The sequence below is a fragment of the Poecilia mexicana genome, unplaced genomic scaffold, assembly GCF_051168715.1.
Source record: "Poecilia mexicana isolate PSO_F unplaced genomic scaffold, ASM5116871v1 scaffold_7, whole genome shotgun sequence".
Lineage (NCBI taxonomy): Eukaryota > Metazoa > Chordata > Actinopteri > Cyprinodontiformes > Poeciliidae > Poecilia > Poecilia mexicana.
The window spans coordinates 5,466,570-5,491,951 of NW_028263376.1; the positions used below are offsets into that span (position 1 = coordinate 5,466,570).

At 40.1% G+C, this 25,382-nt stretch overlaps 2 protein-coding genes across 2 annotated transcripts; one reads left to right on the forward strand and one right to left on the reverse strand.

Annotated features, from left to right (window-relative positions):
* The first annotated feature begins 3,293 nt into the window (after positions 1 to 3,293).
* LOC106934239 (olfactory receptor 10G9-like) lies at positions 3,294 to 4,445 on the forward strand. Its single transcript, XM_015014007.1, has one exon. It carries the CDS (start codon positions 3,294 to 3,296, stop codon positions 4,443 to 4,445), a length of 1,152 nt encoding a protein of 383 aa, XP_014869493.1.
* A 4,089-nt stretch (positions 4,446 to 8,534) lies between these two features.
* LOC106934247 (phosphatidylinositol 4,5-bisphosphate 3-kinase catalytic subunit gamma isoform) lies at positions 8,535 to 24,777 on the reverse strand. The gene is made up of 13 exons (XM_015014023.2): positions 24,688 to 24,777; positions 24,339 to 24,574; positions 22,921 to 24,128; positions 20,166 to 20,799; positions 19,972 to 20,037; positions 17,072 to 17,297; positions 14,443 to 14,537; positions 13,522 to 13,665; positions 13,339 to 13,429; positions 12,912 to 13,042; positions 10,919 to 11,030; positions 10,584 to 10,741; positions 8,535 to 9,816 (listed from the first exon to the last, which is right to left on the reverse strand). The coding sequence occupies exons 2-13, from the start codon at positions 24,555 to 24,557 to the stop codon at positions 9,559 to 9,561; spliced, it is 3,342 nt and encodes a 1,113-aa protein (XP_014869509.1). The 5' UTR covers positions 24,558 to 24,574; positions 24,688 to 24,777; the 3' UTR covers positions 8,535 to 9,558.
* Between the last annotated feature and the right edge of the window lie 605 nt (positions 24,778 to 25,382).

Consider the following 25,382-nt stretch of genomic DNA (forward strand, 5'->3'; position numbering starts at 1 on the left):
AGTGGCTGCCTGGTCTATTAGATAATAGACCAGGCAGCCACTATAACTTATGACATCCTGTGCACTGTCATGGAACCATGCTGAACATAATGTCACTCTGGAATTGTCAATATCTCATGTTGTCACTGTCACAAATATTAACTAATAAGTCAATATTAGTGAACTTACCCGGTTTAATAATCAATAGCATTATATTAAGGTCCCTGTATGAAAATAATTATAATCCGGAACTGACAGGAGCTTGTCAGCACTGGCATACCATGGCAACCGAGTGTCAGTTGTAGTGGTAGGTACCTAGTGGTAGCTATTATCAGCTGTTGCAGAAGAGGTCCCATCTGACAGTGCAGGAGTTGTCTTTCTCTGTTTAAGTCTGAACACCGGCTGTATATTTAAATATGTATGAGAATTATGTTGTAATTAAGATATATTTTATTTCTATTTGTTTGATCTAAAGTTATTCATATGCTACATTCTGTCTGAAACAGATAGAGAATGAGGTTAGCAGCCTGTGGCACCCATGGCCACCTTACTTGTGTCACCTTACCCAGTGGTAAGGTGGCACAAGTGGCACCTTACCCAGAAGCCCGTGGCACAAGTGGCAGCTTATGGCAACTGTCAACATGTTTTCACTGAGGCTGTTTATTGGAAACTGAAATTTGAGACTGTATAAAAAATAGACCAGGGCATATTTGCTTTTTTTAAGGGAACAGAATACTTAAGAGGAAATGCAATACTTTGTGCCAGATCCACCATTATTTTCATTAATTATAAATTCATTCATATTAAATCTGACACAGAAGCTGTCACCAAAGAATATTCTATTTCTATTCTATTGTTTTCCCCACTAAGCATATTTAAATATGCTGAAGTATGTATAATACAATTAAAAATACTTTAAAAATACAACTGTTTATAAATATGGCTGCATGTATAAGGTTTCCAGTAACAAAACAGCGTGTTATGAAAGATTAAATGTTCAAATACGTCATTGTCCCTGTTAAACATATAATGCTGAGTGGAGCGGTCGAACGCTATAAGATGGCCGCCCTAAATCTCGTCAGCAAAAATAGGCGAGAGCGGTCCGTGAGGCGTGGGAGGTGCCAGTATGAGGTCGTGGAAACCCTTGGAAGGTGCCGAAGTCAGCCGAAGTCAGCCGAACGCAGTGGCAACACTGACAGCTAGACCCGAAAACAGTGACACTAATGGCAGGTGTCAGAGGAAGTGCCAGTAAGAGGTGCCGAGGTCAGCCGAAGTCAGCCGAACGCAGTGGCAACTCTGGCAGCTAGTCCCGAAAGCAGTGGCACTTGTGGCAGGTGTCAGCGGAAGTGCCAGTACGAGGTGCCGAGGTCAGCCGAAGTCAGCCGAACGCAGTGGCAACTCTGGCAGCTAGTCCCGAAAGCAGTGGCACTTGTGGCAGGTGTGAGCGGAAGTGCCAGTAAGAGGTGCCGAGGTCAGCCGAACGCAGCGGCAGCACTGGCAGCTAGTCCCGAACGCAGTGGCACTTGTGGCAGGTGTCAGCGGAAGTGCCAGTACGAGGTGCCGAGGTCAGCCGAAGTCAGCCGAACGCAGTGGCAACTCTGGCAGCTAGTCCCGAAAGCAGTGGCACTTGTGGCAGGTGTGAGCGGAAGTGCCAGTAAGAGGTGCCGAGGTCAGCCGAAGTCAGCCGAAGTCAGCCGAACGCAGCGGCAGCACTGGCAGCTAGTCCCGAACGCAGTGGCACTTGTGGCAGGTGTCACACCTGCCACCGGAAGTGCCAGTAGTAGGTGCGGTGTCACGATTTGCGCCTGCTGTCTCTCTAAAATAAAGTCCTCTTTCCTCATGAGTAAAGTGTCATCTTTGATCTTATTACATTCCTGACAACCACAGCTGTGTGCTTCTACGACTGTCACTTTCTTTGGTTGCATCGTTGGTCACGCTGATACTTTTGAAGCCACTTCTGCATAAGTCCTAAGACCTGAATCTTAGCACCTTTACATATTTCACTTTTACAACAAGTGAGTTGATTTCTTTAGTAAGTTTAATCGGGTTCCACCTATGTCACCGAAGACAGAAGCTGCCATTCCTAAGCTGTGACAGATCCACCAATAGCCATGGCAGGTGGCAGGTCCACTGGCAAGTCAAGGCAGGCTGTTGCAGCTGTGGTAGGTCAACTGGCAGGTCGTGGTAAGTGACGGTGGAAGTGCTGCTTATAAACTTATTGCACATCTGACACTGCCGTTTACATTATATCCCATATGCATGTATAATATAGGAAACATTTAGCGGCCAGTCGATTTATGAGCGCGGATTTGCTTAATTTTGGGAAACTGTGATTGGCCGATACTTACATGTGTAAGTATCGGGGCACTCGTTTAATAGACGGCATATTGCGAAAATAACTTGCTGGATATTGTAAGTTCCAGTTGTTATCGATACATGGGTAAGTATATCATCTCACAGGACATTTAAAGAACTACTTACAATTAAAATAAGGAAGGTTTATTTAGGCAGACGCTTGAAATTCCGGCGTAAAAGGGTTAAGCAAGCCACTAAGCAACTGCTTAGTTTGCTTGTGCCTTGGGCCGGCCCTGATCAGCACCAGCTGGCAGGGGCGCAACTACATATTATTCAGGTGGATGCGAAAACATAAATCCCCCCCCCCCCCCGGGAAGAAGACACGTGAAAGGTAAAACTCGCTACATTTACATTTACACGTACGCGAGGGGAAGGAGCGTAAGGGCGCGGTGAAGTGTATGCGAAGGCATCATCGGCGCTCCGTCCCCTCCAGACGGGGTTTTGACGCCCCCTCTGGTGCAGCGCCCCTATGCGTTGCATGCGCTGCATACCCACTTTTTGCACCACTGCCAGCTGGCCACTATGAGGTTTAAAAAAAAACTGCTTCTAGTTCATTGGGCTGACTCTGGCCAGGTACCGCCCCCCACAATGCCTGCCCGTTCCACCGGGTCAGAGTATAAAAGTGTTTGCTTGAGGCAGAGCAGAGCAAACAGAGCCTTACAAACGGACACAGCTCTTTGAGAATAGATTCTTTGAGAGTTTACCTTGATGAAAATGGAAAACGTTTCTGAGACGCTGATATCACAGGCAGGAGACATAAGTTCCAAGTGCCACTGCAAAGACCGGCGCTCAGCGGGAGACCTGTTCAATTCCATCCTTTTTCATTAGAAGTAATTACAGTGGGCGGGTTCTCGGATCCTATAAAGCGGCGATGCTGAGGCACACAGACGCGCAGGATCTCACAAGTGGTTACAGGTGACTGGACAGCACTTCGGTCCTTTGAATCTACTTTGATGAGAATGCCTAACTTTCCTGGGATGCAGGTAGCGGAGGCGCCGAACATCAGCTCTCGGTGTTTGTGGTCCACCCAGAACCAGACGGATCACCTGGCCACAGCCGGACACCTGTTCAGTTCCATCATTCCTCACGAACCGGCAGTTCCCGCGCTCATTTGCGTTTTTGCTTTCCTGACTCTTTTCTCTTTATTGGCCAACCTGTTCACTTTGTACACCATCGAGCGGTCGGAGGACTTCTCTTGGCTGCCGCGGTTCATCTTCTGTAAAAGCCTGATCTTCAGCGACCTGCTCCAGACCGTCACCTTCGCTCCCGCGATCATCCACTCGCTCGCGCAGCACCAAACCATGGCGTTCGGCATTTATTGCTACTTTCAGTACGTCGTCGGCGGAGCCACCATCTTCTCCAGCCTCACCACCATCACCTGCATGGCGCTAGAACGGTACCTGTTCGTGTGCTACGCCCTCCAGTACACAGTGACGGTCACCCGGGAGCGCGTGAGGAAAGTCATCGTCCTCATCTGGTTGTACTCTGTTGCCATCGGCGTCGTCAGCTTGAGTCTGGTGCTGAGTAAGGGAAGGCAGGAGAACATCCCGGACGTCACCGTGGGGCTGCTGTGTGAACCGGACATCATGGAGCAGCACGTGGGCTCCCCGCGCGCTCCTGCTATATTCCGAAAAGTGGCCGGTTCCCTCACGCTGCTGCTCTGCCTGCTGGCACACGCCTTCTCATACTTCAGGATGTACCGCAACGCCAGCAACGCTGTTGTGCCGTTCAACGAGAGCAACACCGCGGCGCGAAGGACAGTCCTCTTCTACTGCGGGATGCTGTTCCTGCAGCTGCTGCCGCTGCTCATCAAGTTTATGTCGGACGCGCTGTGGTTGGCCGGTGTTATCGAGCTGTCCCCCGGGTCTCGGGAGGACTGCCTTGCCGGCCCCTCAGCGACCGCGGCGGGGTTCCACGTGTCCCTGCTAGTCATGCTGCTGGTCAAACCCTGCATCAACCCTCTGGTGTACGGACTGCGGAGCGTGGAGCTCAGGAAGGCGCTGCTCAAGTTGCTCCGTTGGCGCGTGGGGCACAGAGGCGACCAGGAGCGGGCGCGTGAGATGATGGTTCTCAGGGACATTGTGCATCCCAACCTTCCTGACGCGAGTTAGATAAGCAAGAGATACCGTGTACAGAACCAGGCTTTTATTACTGATGGGTTCAAATCTATTTGCAAGGCAAAAGTGGCACAAAGTAAGGAAAAAAAGGTTATTTATTTTAATATACGACAGATACATTAAATAAAAAAATGTATATTTAACTCAGTTAACATCAGTTAATGACAACTGACTCATCTCGCTCAGTTCTGGACACTCAAAAGCTTTAACATGAAGCGAGGCTGCTACGACCACCAATGAGAAGCCCAGGAACTCGGGGACGGACGGCTGGAACCAACTTCTGATTACATAATGATCTCCTACCTCCTCGGCCACCGTCGTCTCGAACGTTATTTAATATTGGTTTGCTATTCAAACCAAACATCTTGCCCAAAGCAGATGCCGTGAATGTCACTTTATTGAAATAATTCGATAGAGCACACTTTGTAATTATGCTTGATAACAACACGAAAATATTTTACTTTTTCTAAATTTCTAATTAAAATATTTTATTACCTATCAAATTATTAAAAAGAACAATAATTTGCTCGTAATTTATATATTTAAAGAATGTATTTCTATTTCTATATAAAGTATCACAAATAAGAATGGTTTTCATCTCAGATTTTTTTTAATTCTTAGATTTATAAAACTAATATCCAGCATTTGCCATGCGCCAGTGAGTAAAAAATACCTCAATATTCCCAAAAATGAAAATAAACCATGTGAGGAATGATTTTTGTTTTTCACCCTTAAAAGACATCCAAAATACAATGAATGGATGGATTTTTAAAAATTGCATAACAAGATCTAAATGATTTTTTTGTATAATAATAATTGTTGCAATGTTATTACATCATTTTTTTTTTATTTTAATTTTAACCTGGCAAAAATATACGATGCACACATTTACTGTGACTGTTGAACACCAAAGATCTTCATTTTCTTATTTCAGTTCTGATTCATTTCTCAGCTTGTAGATACTATGAAGAAATCTCCTGCATGTGCAATTTTCTCATTGTTCTACTTTGGTCTTTAAAGTTTAATAGTCCAACAAGATGGGCAGGGGTTTTTTTTTCTTCAGTGTAAGTGTTTTATAGTGAATTTCTGTCACCTTTGGGACAGACAATAAAATCTGTGAGAGAATTTTAAAAACAATGCCAATGAGACCAGAATGCAGATCCACTCACCAGTTAATTCACATCATTATAGGCTAAATCTGTTAAAACTTTGAATATGACATGTTTCAAATACAATGCATTTTTATGGCTAATTACTCCATGGGTAATCTGCCACAACAACAAATTCTAAGTGTTGCACACTAGTACATTGAATATAAATTTTATATTTTGCAGCATATCATTTCATAATTGATGTTTGCTGTGCCTCACCTCTGATTAATCAGGAATCACTCAGAGTTGAATTTAGCGGTTTAATCAGTCCAGCTATCTCCTCACATAGAACCTGCATTAACTGTTTAAAAGTGGAGTTTTAAAACAGCCTTACAGTAGTGGATGTTGTCTTACTTTCTACCCAGTGGCCACCTGTCTTCTATGCAACCTTAAATATGTCAAAGTAGCTAAATTTGTGTTTCTCATAAGCAGGAGAGAAATGTAGTACCTCTATGTTACTCTATAGTTAGGAACCAGAAAAAGCACTGTGGTAATTTTATGATCTTATTAGACGGACTGCAAGGCATAGGAACAATATGACGGAAACGTTTTGCACTTTTGGATATGGTCAAGCTTAAAGTAAGGAAAATGCATTCATTAGCAATGTCAGGTCCCCAAAGAGACATAGATGTAATCACAGCATTCTGAACCAGATATGGACCACAGACACTCAAACATGAACAAAGACACAGAAGTTGCCAGACTTAGTTAGTTGAAAAGTTTCTGAGTTTGTTTCTTTTGGTCTCTGAACTAACAGGAAGAGCTGTGCTCAATTCAAGTTCATCATGTAACAAGTAGAACTGTTATGTTTAATGTTCTCCTAATAATGTTATCTGCGCGTGAAGGTGTTCATTTATCAGACACAACTCTGAATCCAGCACTGACATTAACATTACAATGCAGAGTAATTTTAATATGATCATTTCTTATTTCTTTCTACAAAACTGGCATTTTTGTATAGCAGCTAAAAAGAAGCAGCTAAAATAGACTGAAAAACGTGTATTTTCACAGCAGTGTTTTAAAGATGTGTTAGTGTTGAAATATTTTATTCATGAGAAAATTGTGAAGACTTTGAAAAACCTGTGAGTTCGGTTTGACACTGAGAATTTCAGTAAATTACAAGTAATGTTGCTTCTTGTGTTGTTTTAGTCATGTAGCTTTATGCAAAATCTGAATGTATCTAAAATGTATTTCTAAAATCTTACTGAAGGTCCTGTTTACTGTCATGCCAAAAATCTGCAGTTGTTGTGACAAAATTGTCTTAATTTATGTGAAAAAAAATAATAGATGTGACACATGATGTCGTGGCTACAGTGTTCACTTGTAAAGTAATTAGTAATGGGTGTCTAAACTCATAATTGTTGTACTAGTGTAAACCTCTTAACTTTGTCTTAATTATTTTACTAGCAGATGTAAAGATTTGTTTATGTAAAAAAAATAAATGTGGTACATGTTGTCTAATGGAACTAGTCTAAATATTTTTGCATTAGAACTCCTTGGGAAGTTTATATGAGCTTTAGTTCAAAATAAAAGTGAAAATGCCTAAATAATGCACACAAATTCTGCTTTTGCCAGTCATTTTTAAAATACTAATTATAGAGATGCCAAACAGCATCTTTGTTTTTGCCTCCACCTCAGACACTAACACCTCTAATTCACTCTCACTGAAATGTTCTTTTTCTCTTCCTGAAAGACATTGCCATGTCATATGAACTGTAATCAGAATTATGACAATAATAATAATGATAATAATAATAATAATAATAATAATAATAATAATAATAATAATAATAATAATAATAATAATAATAGTAGTAGTAGTAGTTGTTGTAGTCTAAGAGAGAAAGAAATTCAAATGATTGATTCACCATTCAAAAGAATCAGTCATTTGAAGGATGGAAGTCTGCAAGGCCTTCTCTGTAGGCCTAAACTCTATCAGGATCCTTAACATATATCTACAATCTAAACATGAAGGCAGGCCGTTTTAACATAAATTGGGTTTTACCGCACTTACGTTCCAGATATCTGAAATTCGTTTATGACTAGACGTATTAGTAAATTAAGATATCACTATTATATTTTGAAGAGACGAAATATATTTCTAATTCAATTCCGACTGTCAGATTTACCATTGAATTGTGTGGATTCTTCAATTCAAGATATCTACATTGAATTATTGACTATGTGAATCTCAGATATCGACAATTAAATTGACTAGTCAAAAAGTAAATTCAAGATATCTCATTCTTAGTTTTGACGAGTTATTCTATTAAAAGATATCTTGAATGACACCACAATTCAAGATATCAAATGTATTTTTATGTAGGAGATATACAGTTTTGACTAGTGCAAATTAAATTCTAGATATCGTCAAAGCAAATAATATCTTGAATTAGTATTTATTGGGAGGCTGGATTTTGGGCTCTGTGTTGGGTTCTCACTTCCACAATTTCCACACTTGTCCACCAGAGGGAGCCGGGCAGCAGCTGATCCACTGGAGGGTGGACTGGCTGCGTTATCAGAGGCACCTGCGATCTATCAGCCTGACCTGCCTGAGAGTAAGAGGAGCCTTAGTGTTTGCCTTCAATGGTACTTCAAGCCACCTGCGTTTGTGCTCTCTGTATTTCCTCGAGTTTTTGGATGACATATACTTACCTGTTGTGGACTCCTTAAGGTAGTGATGGGTAAATGAGGTGTCAGGGAGCATTTCGACACATTCAAAACTATGACATGGGTGTCACTGAATACTGACACCCATTGTCTCTGGAGAGGGGGGGGGGGGCGAGATCTCTGGGAGGTGCGAGGTCCAGACTCCCCCCCCAACCCCCGTCCTTGGAAAAGTCTAGAATTGTCCCCCCTAAAGAAATCATAAAAGAAACATTTTATCAATGTGCAAAGGCAAAAAGAAAGAATTAAATAAATCTGCCAAATATCGAAGAAAAAAAAAAAGAAAATTTTTTATTCAAAGTATTCAAAATAAGTGTGATTTATATATATACACACACACACACATGGCTTAATTTCTGAGAGGCTAGATATATAGTTAGATATTTCCACTCTTAACATTTACTAACTGCAGATGTCTCCAAATTCAGCTATTTTACAGCTTTTTGCTCAAAGCATAGTTATTTTGACCTTTTGACTCTTGACAAAAATCATATTTCCATCTGAAGAAAAGTGATTTCGAGACGCCACTTGGTCTGGTAGATACTTTGTTAATCACATGAAAGAACAGATGCTGTCACAACAGTGTCGGAGAAGACATTTCAAATAAGACAAATAAAAAGTGTGAGGCTCAGTGTTTTGTCTTTTTTTAAATTATTTTCAAGACAAGTTAAAGGAAATCTACTATAGATCTACAGTATTTTGTACATTATATCAGATTTAATTATATATTGGCATGGTGAAATAAATCAAAACACCTAGTCTTTATAACAGTATATACATACATTGTCCCTGCTAGGAAACATACCATGCTGATATCTGGTAACTTGACCCTTGACTTCCAACGCAATTCCGCTTGATTCACATCACACTTCACTGCTCTGTTTAGGCTTTCTCCCATTGAAGTGGATTGGATTTTTACCAGGCTATTTAGCAAATAGAAGTTCACTGCAGAACTTCTGTCACTGTGCAGAAAATCAATGTTATCGTTTATTTTCAGAATTGTGGTCTGCCTGTAGTTTTATCAATGGCAGTAGAGGAAGTGAATAAAGCTGTCAGTCCGTGTTGGTCACGCTTCCAAATGTTGAAGTAACATCAACAGCCGCCTCATTCTGCTGGTATCCACATGTAAAATAGTCAGTTTCAGGGAATTCAAAAAGATGATGAAAGAAAGAAAAGTGTAACAGCCTGACAAGCTAGGGACGATTCAGAGTAGTCAGACTAGGCGTGAACACAACATCATTTTCTCAAAGCCTAAATCAAACATTTCGCTTTCCGACTTCCTGCACATTCTATCTGATGCCGGCCACCATGTGGATCCACCAGTTGGCCTGTACGGTCCAGCCCAGCTGTTCACATTCTGCGATCCGCTGGAGGAAATGCTCCTTGGCCTCAGCCTCAGTTTGGTCCTCCTGCAGCGCCTCCCGCAGGTAGCGCATGTCCTCAGCAGCACTCAGCTCTGGGATGCCGGTGAGCAGCATGAGGGAGAACAGCGTGACCAGCAGACGGGAGTGGGAGCGCAGTAAGAGGTAGGCCTGGCTACAGGTATCCTGATACAAAAAAATATATGGACATCACATTTAATAGTCAGCTATAATATCACTTAACTGCAACTGACAGATTATTTTAGTAATCTGTTATTCTAATGACTGATGTAACCGGATAAAAAATTGACACCTTCTGCAAATTTTTCATGCAACTACTTAAGCTTATTTTACTCAGTATTAGAAATGTAGAAAAATACTAGTAAGAAGAAATTCAATTCATTTTTTAAATAAGAAAATAAAAATTTTATTGCCGAAAACATAGCTAAAACTATGCAGTTTTTAACAAACAAAATGTTTTTTTTTTTTTATCTTAGTATAAAACTTATGTAATATTAGGTTAATTACTGCTCAAAATGTGTTGTTTCAACAATGGGCCATTTGTTAAGTCAGGATACTCTAGTTAGCAATTAATTAGCAACTATTTTAATAATGGATTAATCATGCCTAATCCAATTAATCGTTTCAGCCCTAATCATTAATTTGCAGATATGTGCACATGAAGATTGAATTCAAAGGTTGTATTTTAAATAAATTATTCAATTATTTTAATTAGATGAATAAAAATCTATGAATTAGTACATTTCGATCTCATATTTCAAAAGAAGTGAATTGTATTGAACTAAAAGTAAATAAAGAAACAAAAATAAATCTTTATTATTTGCTACTCAGAAGGAAGTAAAGGATGACTCCACTTCTCACTTCTTTAAAGTCAAACATTTTTCCAGTCTAAGCTAAAGCACACAATCACACACAGAGTGAGATCTTCGTACCCGGAACCGCTGAAAATAGAGGCTGTTTCGACCTCTGAGCCTGCCCATCACATATAAGAAGTCAGGCGTGAGGACAAACGGTGCCCGCTCCCTGCTCACTCCAAGAAAGTGCTTCCTGTTACCCAGGATGTGACCAAAGTCGATGTGGAACAAGTTTCCTGTGCGGAGGAAGGACAAAGGAAAATCCGAGTTTGGTTCCATCCATCCCAGAGTTTCATTCCTCTTAAGTGTTTTTATTACTCTATCACTTTCTTAAAATTAGTTTAAATAAACAATTAAATTTTTATTTTTTTATTTTATTACTGCACAAACATCCAACAGAACGTGCTGCTTACCTTGGTCTGTGATCATGATGTTGTCGTTGTGTCTGTCTCCTATTCCCAGGACGTAGGTGGCCACGCAGTATCCTGCACAGGACTTCACGAACCTCTCCACTGTCTTGTAGTGCTGCAGTCACACAAAGAACAGCAGTATGAGAGTACATGAAGCAGCAGGTCCTCGAATCTTCCTCAATTCTTTTCTGGTAACAAACTCAATTTCTATGTGGTGATTCTTTAGGAATTAAATTAAATAGGTATCTGCAAAATCTAATCTTCTACTGCCGAAGCCAGCATACTGTGAAATCCTAGGAGCCATATTTGCCTTTAGTCCAGCAAAGTATGTTTGGTTTAGAGCCACAAGTGTTACCTTACCTTTTTCTTAATTTATTTATTTTTAGAAAGACAACTTAACATTTTTTGACAAATATCTACTTCATGATTTAAAAAAATAAATAAATAACCCAGTTATATTTCTGTTTTTAGGTTTTAAAACGAAGGGGAAAAAATTATTTGCAGGAACTAATAAGGTTCTTACTGTGAGATGTTTCAATTCATGGAAAATGAGAGAAAAACATAATGACAAAATAGATCTAAAACAATGTCACTGCTATTTTTAGTGTTATTCTGTCATGGGAAATCGATTTATTATATATATAAAAAAAACATTAGTAAGCATTTCTTATTAAATTTATGTTGAAGAGCCTTTGTGTTGAAAGAGCCACTTGTGGCTCCAGAGCATCCCTGGCATTGCTGCCATTATTCAGTATTCTAAAACTCAGCTGGCTCTTATGGAGTCCAAGGCCATGTTATAAAAGAAGCCATTCATAAATTAATTGGATGATAAAATTGAGTTCAGACGTTTGCGTACTATGGAGAAAATGACTAATTGTGGGCACAAATGGATCTTCCAAAAGGACGATAAGAAGCATCATTTCAGCTGGGAAGAGGATTTAGGACAATGAAGTTGATGATTTGGAAAGGCCTGTGTTGGACTGGACAGATGGAAACAGAAGGTCACATAATTGACTGACTTGAAGCTGCATTTTATTTTATTTTATTTAAGATTTCATCCATGGATCTGCATTTAATATTTGGAGTGTGGATGGAGACTCAAAAATTACCAGTTTGTTTAACTGGTATTGCAAAAGTATTCACATCCCTTGAAATTTCACTGTTCTATACATTTCATTCTATTTTTACGTAATAGACCTATACTAAGAAGATCATTGGTTTTAATTAGAAGTATGCAAAAGCTGAATGGCCTCTTTCAAGCGTACGGAGAAACAATCACCTGATGATCCTGATTTATAAATCTCTACTCAGCTTGGCTCCAGCATACTTAAACTCTCTTTTACATAGATCTGTTAATTCCCGTTCTTTACGCTCTAATAACATTTTTCTTTTGCATGTTCCACGTTTCTGAACTGAAAAAGGGAAACAAACATTCAGTGTGATGACTCCTTCAGCCTGGAAACAGCTCCAGTCTGAAATCAAGATGTCAGAATTGATTTCACTGGACTTATTTCGAGCGATTCTTAAAAACAGGCAACGAGATTCTTTTAAACAGTGTCACTGTTTTTAAATTATTTTATACTGTTTTATACTTGTGCATATGTATTAATTAATTTCATTTTTCAACCAGGTTGCTGTGTATTGCATACTTCTGCCCAGGTCCCTCTTGAAAATGAGATTTGGATCTCAACAGAGTTCACCTGGTTAAATAAAGGAAATATATATAAAAAAAAAAAAAAGAAGGCATAAAATGCACGAATTTAGACTTGTTTTATTTTTCAATAAAAGTAAAACAGTGTGTCTGAGTCTACTGGACTCGGACAGAATAAAGGCATGGAAACGCCCTTATAGTTTTCTAATTTTGTACTAGTTTAATCAATTTAAACCTAAGCCAGGTTTTACTGAGTAGAAAAGGTTTTGATTGCATCAACAACAAAAAGTTTCACTATGTTTTCAAATCTGTAATGAAAAGTATCTCCGCCTCTGTTTCACTCACTATTTCCTGGAGTGGACACTTGGACCGGAGCCACTCAAACAGAGCGTCGTTTCTGAAGGCTGCAGTCGTTCCGCCGTGGCTTCTCTGCACTGCAGCAATGGTCGCTGCATTCCTCACTATTTCAATCATCCCTTTGGAAAGAGAAGATTTAGAAACACTTTGAAAAAGCTCATTTGTGTCAAATAAATATTGCATTTAAAAACAAAAATTCCTTTTTATCTTGAAACCTTGAAAAAGGAAGTTGCCTTTGAATGGACATAACTTGACTGACTCGTTTGTTAGGTGTACTTCATCCTGTTCTGACCCTGAGTTGGACATCAATTTTAATCTTACTTCTCTCTCCCTAAATAAGCAATCAACATTCCTGTGTGCCTCATAGAGTAACAGCAAGCCTTCCTTTTAAATAAAATCGTCTAAAGAAACATACCTATGTTGTGTCCTGTGGAGATGCATCCATATGGAATCAGGTTGAGGTCCAGAGATTGTTCCTGCCAGATGGACTCCATCACCACCAAGGTCTAAACACGAAGGCAAACAAATCCATGATAATTCAAACAAAAGTAAAACAATATTCTTTAAGAAAATAAAAGCAGCAGATGATCTGTGTGACCTGGATGACCAGCATGTCCTGTCGCAGGTCGTCCCCCTCTTTGAAGATAATCCCGACGGGTGTGCTGGAGGTGGGCGATGGCATTGGTGAGAACTCCAACCACAGAGGCTTCTTCTTTGAGGCCATCACTTTGCATTTGTCCAGCTGCAGCAGAAGGATTCAGAAAAATCTAATTTGTTTTTTTTCTTTGTACTCCAGTTTAGAATCTGCTTCACTTCAACCACTGCAAGACGCCTGACCCAGCCAAGTTCTTAACCCATAAATCCTTACTGATCTTCTCTGAAGCATGATTTGAAAATGTAAAATGATTATTCCTTTACTTAGCAAATTATTAGTTGTTTGGCTTCATTTGTTCTTTTTTGTCTTCACATCCTTTAAGAAAGGTTTGCCTGAATATACGGGATTTGTTTGACACTTCTTATTAGATTGGTTAAAACTCAGATTGTCAGAAGAAGCACAGTGGAGAACTGAAAAGAAGAATTCTGGATTTGGACGACTTGGAAAAGCTTTTTAGAGCTAATTTCTAAACGACATCTGTATATCACACAAGTCACCACTTTACCATGATCTGGTAGAAGACCCAAACTCTCGATCCTTTAAATACAATCCAGGGGTGTTTGGCTTTTGATTTATTGTGTTTATATTTTAAATATTTCCTTGTTGTTTATCTATATCAGTGTAGATCTCACCGTCTTCTATTGAATTCCCTGCATTGATTATTGTTCAAAAGGTCCAAAACAGACAAATTTCAATTCAATTCAAACTAGGCTGTTAAGACTGATTATTATGCAAAAGTCTAAATATCTTTTGGTAAAGTCAAAAAATAAAACCACAGGACTAAAACTTGTTTATTCAGCACATCATGTGAGCCATGCACACCTCATTTTCTAACACAAAGAAACCCACTGTAACAAGGCCTACCAGAATCGTTCCCACTTTGATGCGGGGGTCAAAGGGCAACAGGAATTCATTTGGGAGATTACTGCTTCTGAGGAGCTCCTGCAGCTTGAGTGGAGCTGAGAAAAAGCAACAACACAGATTCGTTTCAGAAAAAAAACCTTAATGTTGAAACATTCATCAGCCTGTTAGTGTAAGTTTGACACATGCTGACTGTGTTTGGCAAATCGGTGGTGTGAAAATCTTTACTTTTACTAAGTGTCAGGCGAGCAGCAGGTGTGCAGAGGTTTTCATCTTAACAGACAAGCCTGGTCCAACAGTGTGGAAGCGGGATTTTGTTTCCTAATTAATATTAAAGAGAAGAACAGATGGCTAGAAAAGGGAATTAACGCACAGCTAAATACAATCCCACAAAGTGTGTCTGATCCACAATTATACCAGACGCTCGTTTAAAAGAGTTGTGCATTTGTTAACTTTACAAAAAGAGACACTTTGAGATGAGACAAAAGTCAAGATAAAAGTTATTTTGTATATCAGAAGTTCACAAAAGCGTTCTGTTCGGTTCCAGGTTCTAAAATTAAGCATAATCTCAAGTGTAAAGGTTATCATTGAAGTTGGCCTCCACTTTCTTCAAATTCAACGAAATTGGTGTCGAGCATTTGTGCAACATTTTTCAGCAAGAATTTCATTTGTGCTGTTATAATACTTGCAATTTTTTTTTTAAATCTAACTATCTTGAGTCTTCGTCTCACATTGTACTTTCAAGGCATGGTCGAATCTGGTCAGTGCGAGTAAACACTTGAGCTTCGTGGTCTTTACTATTTTCTGTTCATCAATCTTGTTTGGGCCACCAGTTTGGGGGCTGCATTCAGTTTTGACTGTTCAGTTTCAGCCCATTTTATTTCATTTGGTTGCTTCATGTTTCAGTGAAATCGTCCATTGCCGGTCGCTCTGGGTCAGACCAGCAGTTACATCATAAGTGTAGAGAAGAGTCTATGAGGGTGTTCATTGCAAGTCTGCTGTTGCCGTTTCCATACAGAAGATGAACAGCAAAAGCGAGAGGGTGGACCCCTGAAGGGCACTGACCATGACGTCAAAAGAAGGTGATGCTCCTACTGGGTATCAAACCACACTTTTAGGTGTCTTGGCAGATTAGACCAAGTTTACTAAGACACTTGGTTTAATGTCCTAGAGTCTAGGGGGAAAAAATGAAAAACGTCTAGGACATTTTTCTAGGGCATCTCGGTTAAAGACTTTTTCCAGGTACATGATGACCATGTGGACTGTCTTGCCCTTTGCCCCAATGCCTCTCCATCAGTACACAGGTGGAGTCAACAGTGCCACACCCTCTGATGAAGTTACACTGGTTGGGGCTGGTATTCGTGTTGCAGCAGTCAAGAACCCATTTGTAAATTTTCATGGTGTGATACAGGAGACTTATTGGCTGGTAGCTGATGCAGTCCCTCTGGGGGTGGGAATGCTGATGGTGTAGGATTGCTGGTGATTCTCACAGGACCTCCCTCCATCACCCCTTGATTTGCCTAGTGTGCCCAATGTATTGGGTGGCACAATAGTAAATGTTGCTTGCTCCCACTGGTGTATCCAATTGGCCATATAGGTTAGGGAAGTTATGGCTCCGTCTCTTGGCAGCCACCAGCCAGTTTGTTGCAGATTTCAGCATGTGGCATTGGTCCAGGTCGTGGCAGAGCTGGCTCTTCCTCCAGACCTTGTTTCTTCTCTTGAATCACATCTTGCATTTCTTTGTTCCACTACTATGTGTGCTTGTACTTCTGCCTTGGCTTTGTATCTCCAACGGTTGTTTTGGATCTGCTCCCTTGCCTCATTCTGTAACATATGCATCCTGGGTTGTGGTTACACTGAAGTCCATCAATCCATCCTCAAGTTCTTCCATTTAGCCTGTTACCGTTAGTAACCATTTAAATGTCTTTTAGGACACGATGATTGTCCTAAACATTCCGTTAGCAGGTCATTGTCTTCAGTAAGAAACTGAAAAGTGCTTTTGCTTCAACCCAAGCCCATTAAATCTGACTTTCAGGTCACTAAATAGGAGCTATAATCATTATATATTACCCTCTTTTCAGGCTGTTCTCACAAGCTGTCTTTTATCCAAGAGCGTGGAATTAAATCTGAGACTAGACTGACCAAGGTGCCATTGTTATTCAGTTTTCCAATATAGAACTTTGCTGCAGAGTTATTTCTGTGTTTACATGGTGTTTTATTGAGATTTTATGGAATCAACACACATATCCAACACAGTGCAGTGTGTAGTTGTCAAGTGGATGAAAAATTATGGAAATAATAACCAAATCTTTTACAAGTATTCTATACATCTATTGTGTCTAAAACTAGTTGATCTCTGAAGGCCTCAGAGATTTGTTTGGAGAACATTAGAGAACTAACAGCATCAAGAGCAAAGAACACAACAGACAAGTTAGAGAAAGCTGTGTTGGGGTTTAAAACAGAATTGAAATTACACAGATGTTCAAAGCATCTTTGTAATGTATTATGATTTAAAGTTTGAGATGCTTTTCTGAGGATTCACATTCTCTATTTATCTTAAAGGTCAGGTTAGCAAAGAGGCATAAAAGCTTTCAGACACCACAAGAAATATTTACATAATTGGATCTCCAACCTGAGGAAGGAAGATCTGTTTTGTCTGGGTACAATCTCTTGATAATCATCGCGACTTCCTGCAGGGCCTCCACAGCCTGCACCTGCTGGGTGAAGATGTTGATCATGGCCTGGCCGCACCCCAGCAGATAGGCCTCCAGAATCACTGCCATGCGTTGGCGGAAGTATGGGCACCCTGCAACCTCACTGCGCACATACCAGAAGAAGAAGTGGCCGATTCTCTTGCTCTGCAGAGAAAGAAAAGAGTAAGATCCTCAGAGAAACAGCTGTGCATGTCAAAATTGTCAATGCTGATGTATTTAAGGGTGAGGGAAGAAATATCCTTTTGTTATTCCTGACAAAGTCCCATGTGAATTTCCTATGCTTCCCTGTAAATGTTTTAGTAAAAACTTCACAATCAAAAGGTTTTAAAATCATCTAAAAGAAATGTCGCTCACGGGAGTTTTAAACCACTACATTTTTTAACTCCACAGCAGCCAGCTAGAAGACATCACAGCATCAATCCTCTACTAATCTTGTAAGAATGTTTTTACCAGCGTTGCACTGAGAAGTTCCTCATATGAGGAGTTTGGAGCTGCAGCTCAGAGGAGTTGCTGAGCCTCAAAGACAGTGCTAGGTCTACCCTGGTGCTGGCACAGCTGAATGGTTGCCATGGAAAATTAAAATATTTCTCAAACATGTACAAATAAATTAAGGCAGATATGTTTTTGATGAAGGAATAACGTGACATAAAGTAAAGCTCAAAAAAAAGTTTATTTGCTCCTTAGGTCCAGAGTTTAATTTATTCCTTTTCATTTACGCAATAAAAATGCTCACAGAAAACATTCAGTGAGTAAACACTGCATCCTCCATTATGTGATTAACTGAGCTGCTGTCTATATGTCATAATCTATTTCATCATTCCGAGAAAGCAAACGAAATACCCAGAAATTCTATTTTGACAAAACAAAGATCTAGTGTTAATTAACGTCTATCTCGAAAGTTGACATCTTTTGAATAAATGTACATAATTTAATTAACTTGCAGCACGCAAAGCAAGAAACCAACCTGGCAAATGTTCAAAAAATAGTCTTAACATTGTGAAGGCTTTGTGATAAAAGAAATCCACATTCTAGTGTTTTGCTATGTACATCAGTATATCCTTGCCATGTAAAAGACAACATCATGATTTATGCTTTAATGAGAATTGGTAATTGTTGTACGGTTTAAATATAAATTCACCTGCTGCACCACAAAACTGCACAGTTCAGATGTCTGCTTCTTTTTCTCTCTTAAACCTCACAACAGCTAAAACTTAAGAAATAAATTCATGGAAATATACAGTGAAATTCTAATCAAAATCTTGACTAGGCTTCTGACAAAGTTCTTTTGGAGCTAAACGGAATATCTCATGGAAATACATATTTTTTCAGCATAAAGTAGAACATCAGCAGGACCACGTCTATGAATAGAAGAGCTTCCGGCAACTTGCTGCTCTGGAACAGACGCATGCGTTAACAGAATGTCTAGAAGGCAATTACTAAACAATGACTTTAGAAAAGAAATTATGTCCATTACTATGGTAAGTCCATCAAGGCCGTTCAAGTTCTATTATGTGAAAAGATTCTATTGTGAATAATTTCTCTTTTCTTGTGAGAAAGAATATTAACAATGACAGAACATTTAAGACAGCTGCTCATTTTTATTGAAGTGACTCTCAGATTTACCCCAAGGTCAGCCACTCACATGCATAGGGATGAAAAAGAAAATGGAACTCCATCTCACATTCCACATGGCTTATTCCACGGTTTTACAATTGCAGTTTATGGCAGTCCATTTAGAAAACAAACATCTGACACTATCAGGCGTTCTCACATCTGATAGTCCAGGAGACTCGGTTTGATTGGGGACCAAAATTGCATCATTTATGACATTTTCAGATGGTGTGCTCCACTTTCACACTGCACTGTGTCAGATAATCTAAACCCTTTGAAAAACCTGTTCAGCCACTCGCCTGTGGTGCCACTGCACCAAGAACTACTGGAGGAAACAACATGAAAACCTTGAAGTGGCTGAGCATAACTTCCTTCTTGAAACAAAATGGCATGGTGTCAGATTTTAGCAGTTGTAGAATTTCTCTTTTGTGAGATCATGAGCCATTTCTCCCTTTATCATTACACTGGTGTGTTTGGTTTGGTTATATTTGCCCAGAAATGTCCTGCAGTTCATTTACTGCTTTTGGAACAGTCTAAGGTCCGCTTGCCATTTGCATTCGCATTCATATTCACACATCCCAAAATGAGCTGGACTTTTCAGGAAAACAAACTAGAGTTTGATTAAAGCGGACACATGGCTGGTGTGAATGCAGCCATCTTTTTTTCTTTAAAAGGTGGCTGTTAGCAGAAAACAATCTTGACTAAGAGAAACAAAGGTTTCAAAACATAGCCTTTATCTAATAAATCTAAATAATGTGTTTAACTTGGTGACGGAGTTACTGAAATAAATACATTTTCAATAATATTCTGATTCTTATTGAATGAGTCTATATATTCAGGTGACGTAATAGTTCAGAAATTATAGTAATATTGATCAAAGCGGAAGGTCATGTGTTTGACAGATGATTTCATGTAAAATTATGTCATTAACAAGGCAATGAGACAAAGCAGTGAAAAATCCTGAACGGAGAGGCTAACCACAGAACCAAGGTGTAACAATGGTTCATTTGAAGCATAGACCAAAATTAAACATTAAGCCAAAATTTATTTTTCCCATCACAATATTTATCCTTGAAACTTAATACTTTAACTAAATATTTAATTGAGTAAACAGAAAACAATTCAAAGGTGCAGCAACAATAAATCAACAAACTGTTGCACAGTTTCATTTGATGTATCAAGTGAAACGAGAAGTCACATGACTCACCCGCAGAGCTCTTTGAATAAGATACCGAGCAAGAAAACTGTCGTGGTAAGGCTCCACTTTCAGGGTCTGCAAATACAGAAAGGTTTTGGTCACTTCCTGGTTGTCATTCAGTAGATTCCACTCTAAAGAAAGCAAAGAACTGTGTTTCCATACATGTAACTATGCATTTTTTCACATGAAGATCACGAACATACCTGTACCAGCTGTAGCAAATATTTGAGCACGTCATCATTGGGTAGACTCTCCAGTCTCCTTACTGCTAGTTTCCTGACAATCTCATCTGGGAAATCCATACTTAGCAGCTCTAGCGCCACATGTACATCCAGTTCCCCAGGATCCCAGAGTCCCAGTAGCCAGTGCACATCCTCCACCACCCTGCGATCCAGCCAGTTAATATTACGCAAGAAGTGGGGAAGGTTGGAGCCATACTGGACACTCTCCTCCCGAAACCTCTTGAGGTAATCCCTCTTGGTGTTAAAGACGGGTGATGGGGACCTCAGACTTACCCTTTCAGTCTTTGGAGGCAGAAGAAATTGCCCATGTGGAGAAAGAGAATCAGTGATGGGTGAAGTGCACTGGGTTGAGGAAGTAGATTTGTCAGGGAAAAGGTCAGAGGTTGGACTGCCAGACCCGTCATTGTGGCTGAAGGTGTTTGGGAGAACCACAGGGAAGCTGTAGCGGTCTAGAAGGAAACTGATGGCCATGGATTCATCAATATGTGGGTTTGTAGCGGAGGACAGCTTATCAGCTTGGTAGGTGATGGCTCCGTCCTCCAGGTCAGGATAGGACCACATGTGCAGGGTATAGGGACCCTGACTCAGGACAGACCTGTAGGAATGAACAATGACATCAAAGTTCACTAGTTTTTATAAACTGTGCTGTTCTCATCCATTCAAGTACATTTTGACAACAAAATAAATTCTCATTGAAACTCAGAATTTCATCTTCTCAACTACGTTCTCCTGCCCATTCTGGGTGGCGTCACTGTATTTCCAGTCTTACAGGAATGTAAAGTTGCTCCACAACATGTGTGTGGGTCAGGACTTACACATATGCCGATAAATTGACACTTTTGCCTTTCGGCTCAGCTCCTTCTTCACCTTCACAGAATGGAGCAGCACCAAAATAACTCAGAAACAGTGACTTGAGTTTGACAATCAGTTCAGAGTTAAATCGTAAAAATAAACACTTCTGACTTGATTTTGACTCCTGACTTAAGTCCTACAAACATGTACGAACAGCAATGGCTCTTCCATAGGTCACATATGCAACGGCCAAGGCCGTTTATTTTCATGTTTTTAAAAATATCCGTTTGTCACGTTATTACTGTAAACAGAACAGGATAATGTCGCTTTGAATTAAGTGAAGAACATAATCTTTGCATCCTTTTAAATGACACTGGTGACCTGTCCAGGGTGTACCCTGCCTCTCTCCCACTGGAGATGGGGACCAACACCTGTCACGGCCCTGAAAGAATTAGCGTGCGTGTATGGGTGTGCATGTGAATGTATGTATGCGTGTGCATATCTGTGTATGCATCCCTATTAAACTGATGTTTATGGAACCTTGTTAAATCCATACCAGAAAGAATCGGGACAGTTTTGAGGGTGAGATGATGTCCAAGTGGATACTATCAAGGTGTACAGCCGAGTGTATGCCTCCTTAGATAAGTAAGATTTATCATTGTGTCTTTTAATGGTCAAAGTAAGAACACCACCGTTGTTGAATATATAAATATGTAAAATCTTCTCTAATATTCTGTATTTGATTTTGTGCATGTCTTCCTTCTCATAAATGGGAAAAAGAAGTCACTCTCTTGTTTAACTGGTTAAGCAAGTCAATGGCTTAAGAAGATAAAATATTGCTCAAGAGTATAATCCTGAAACCTTTTTTACAGTTTATGCTGTCTCTAAAATATGTTGATTTAATAAGATTCTTTACAGTTTACAGTTGGGTTCAGCTTCATTTAAACTACTACATGCCAGTCTGTGTGTTTTCTCTGCATCAGATTTAAGGTGAGTGACAGAAATGCAACTCTGTTATGACTGAATCAGATTTAGATATTCATCGCAATGTCTTCTAACTGGTGAGAATATGCAGATGTGGCGTAACTTTTATTTCTAAATCGCACTGGATAAGTTGGACGAAACCAACTCTGAGGTGAAGGAGTGTGGAAATAAATGTTGGTCCACTTGCTCCATTGTTTTGATAGAAAAGTATTGTAGCCCCACATTTCCCAGACTAATATATTACAGCCATGCACAGTGTGTTCAGAGTTCTCGTTATGCACAATTTAGACACTAAATTAGAACCTCTTCAGAAAGTACACCTTTTTACCTGCTGTCTTTATCATAATAAGGAAGGTGAAATCTTAAGAGTTTCCAAATGCACTGAAAAGCTGTAGCAAGGCTAATTTAAATATAATATACATAGATTAACATAGTAAATCAAGTCTGTGATTCAACAATGTTATGCCCTGAAGTGATATTTTAATAAGAAAATACTGCATAATTTAATACCTACAGAGTCTTCCTCACAAATTGCAAAACCTGCAACAATTTTGATGTTGGTGAGTTGCAACATGCAAGTCCAAACTGACAAGGAAAATAACATTTCTGATTCATTTTGATGCCTAACACTGATGGTGGCAAGCTACTAGAGAGTAGCCACAGAGGCAAGGCTGCCATACACAGGCACCACCAAGACTTATGACGACCACCAGCTGGCGCGGCGAGTGAAGTGTCTTCACAGAGGGAGACGGAGACAGGAGCAAACCAGCAACCAACTGACTGTGGGGCAAACTCCTACCACTGCAGTCACCATCATGCAGCATTTTAATGCAAAATCCAGGAAAATCCAAAGATTTATTAAGAGAAATACAATATAATGCTAAAGTTGGTGTCCACACAACTGAATTAACTAAAAGTTAACTAAAGTTCTAAAACTCACCGGTGATCTATGAGAAGGAGGTTGACGAAGTAAAGGATCTTTGTCTTTCCTTTCTGAGTGTCTGTATGCTTGTTGAGTGAAACCTTGGAGTCTCTGGATAATCCTGGCTTTGGGTCCTTGGTTGTTGGAGAGACGTCGCTAGCACAGGTATTAATGGTAAAGCTCAGCTTGACTCCACGAGGCAGGTCCCGGAGGAGAATGTCAAATTCCAGCCACTCGTTCCAAAGTACTTCGTCTCCAAAGAGCTTGGGAAGGGAGGATACTGAGCAGAGGACTTTGCCGCCATAAAGTATGGATGCTTCAACATAGACAGACTGAGGGGGCTTGTTTGGCAGTTGTGGAATATCAAAGCCAAGTAGTTTCACTCTGAACTTTCTGTTGCAGTCCCACAAAGAAATCATGAAGATGTCATCCAGATCTTTGCCTAGGAGACTAAGATCATCATGGGAGCTGAACTGACCACTGAAACCATCAACAAGTGGCCAGTCTACAAATCTGACAGTGTCTGCAGCAAGTTGTGAGACAGGAACAACAGAAAGGTGGAGATCCTGATTGGCTTTCAAGCACTGTCGAACCCAGAGGAAATCACAAAGACAGTTTTCACCAGACAAGAACTCCTCCCTACCTGAGACCTTCAAAACCAACTCTTCAGAAGAGTTGTATTCGACCCTTTGATCTGCCATAACCCTTCTAAAAACCTCAAGAAGAACATCTGGAGTTGCCTTCAAATCAACCTGTATGCTGAAGCTGATCTTGCTCATGTAGTGCAGGGTGAGACAAAGCTTCCTGTTTAGCCATTCTTCAAGCTCATTAGGGATGGGTGCCTGGGTAACCCAGGGCTCTGTGGCATACAGAACCTTATCCCGATTCCTCAGCTCCAGCCTTCGTGGAGATGCCAGCTTCCTGCGGGTGAATGTAAGTTCACCAAGTCTGTCTGACGCCTCATTGTCCAGATCATGTCCAATCAAGTAAGTCAAACACTCCTGTTGATTTTTCTTTTGTTCTGAATCACCGGCGACCAGAGGCTTTGCTACTATGTGCGCCACTAAACACGGAGAATCATCATGTGACCATGGGATATCTAATGTCCGGATGATCTGACAGTCATCATGGGCTTCATACCAGTCGTCCCCTCTGGCATACAACAGGATGTATTTCTCAGGATCCAATATCGCAAATGGATCAGGATGGCAGTTTTGTTCTTGTGCCTGAAAAGATGGAGACAGACATTTCAGCACTGTTCATAACACAACACCAGATGTAAGTAGCCAAAAACCATACTCAAGTAACAGTGGCACTATTTAAAGTCATGTTTACTCAAGTAAAAGCAAAAAGTAGGTGTTTGAGAAATTCCACAAGTAAGAGTAATTAAGTATTTCATAAAAAGTCTCAAAAATCAGCCACAACAGTGAATTTACCTTCATGCAAATGCGTAGCCTCAACTGGCTGATGCTGCACTGCGCAGGGAGGATGACGGTCACAGACTCAAAATCCCTGTTTACACTGTTGTCTTCATCAGGCCTAAACTCACAAATAAACTTCAGGTTGTTCTCTGAGCCACCTTGAGTTCTCATTTCAGTTGGGGAGCCCACACAATGTGGAGGAGCCGTCTGATTTGGGAAGACTGCTGCAGCCATTGCTATGCTAGAAAAGCCTGAGCAGAAACAAAAAGATATTCAAGGGTTAAAATTAATGACAAAAGTTTTTAAAATGTTGAAAATTACATAGCAAAAAGAAAGCATAGCAATTATAAGATTCTAAGCTCACAAAAGCTGGTGCTGAGTCCATGAGAGGTTCCACCTGTATGTTAGTGAGAGACTATCTTCCTCTTTTTGTTGCTGCTTTTGAACTTCCTCATTCCTCTGCACAGAGGTAGATGCTGATAATCATTTACTGACAAAATACAGCCGACTTCCTTCTTCTCCTTTAACAACTAAAGCAAAGATTGTCAGTTTGACGGCTATTGATGCAGAACAGACATAATGAACACTACTGGCCAGTTGGGAAAAAGCGGAAAATCTAAACTTCTGCAATTCAGCTTTAAATGACATGTAAACAGAACAGCAGTCCAAGATTTACTGGAATAGTAGAAAAACCTGTTTAAGCTGTTTGGCTCAGTAGTTTGTGAAGGTATGATCTAATGGAATGTAGCTACGTGTATGCTTCATTTGTTTTATTGTGTTTAGTTTCATAAATATGTTCAACTTTTTTTCATTTCTAACAGACAACAATAATGGAAACAACTGTGAGCATACAACATCACCCTCATCCATTCACAACCCTGAGCAGATGATCAGGAAGCCAGACAAACAACAAAGACAGAGCAGATTAGATGGTTAAGTAAATCTAAACATCCTGTTCTGCCATCTTCAAACTTCCTTAACCAATGACTGATTTACTATGAGGTGGCTGCAGGGCTGTAGAGGTACCTATTAATATGTGTTCACTGATATTTAAGGTGA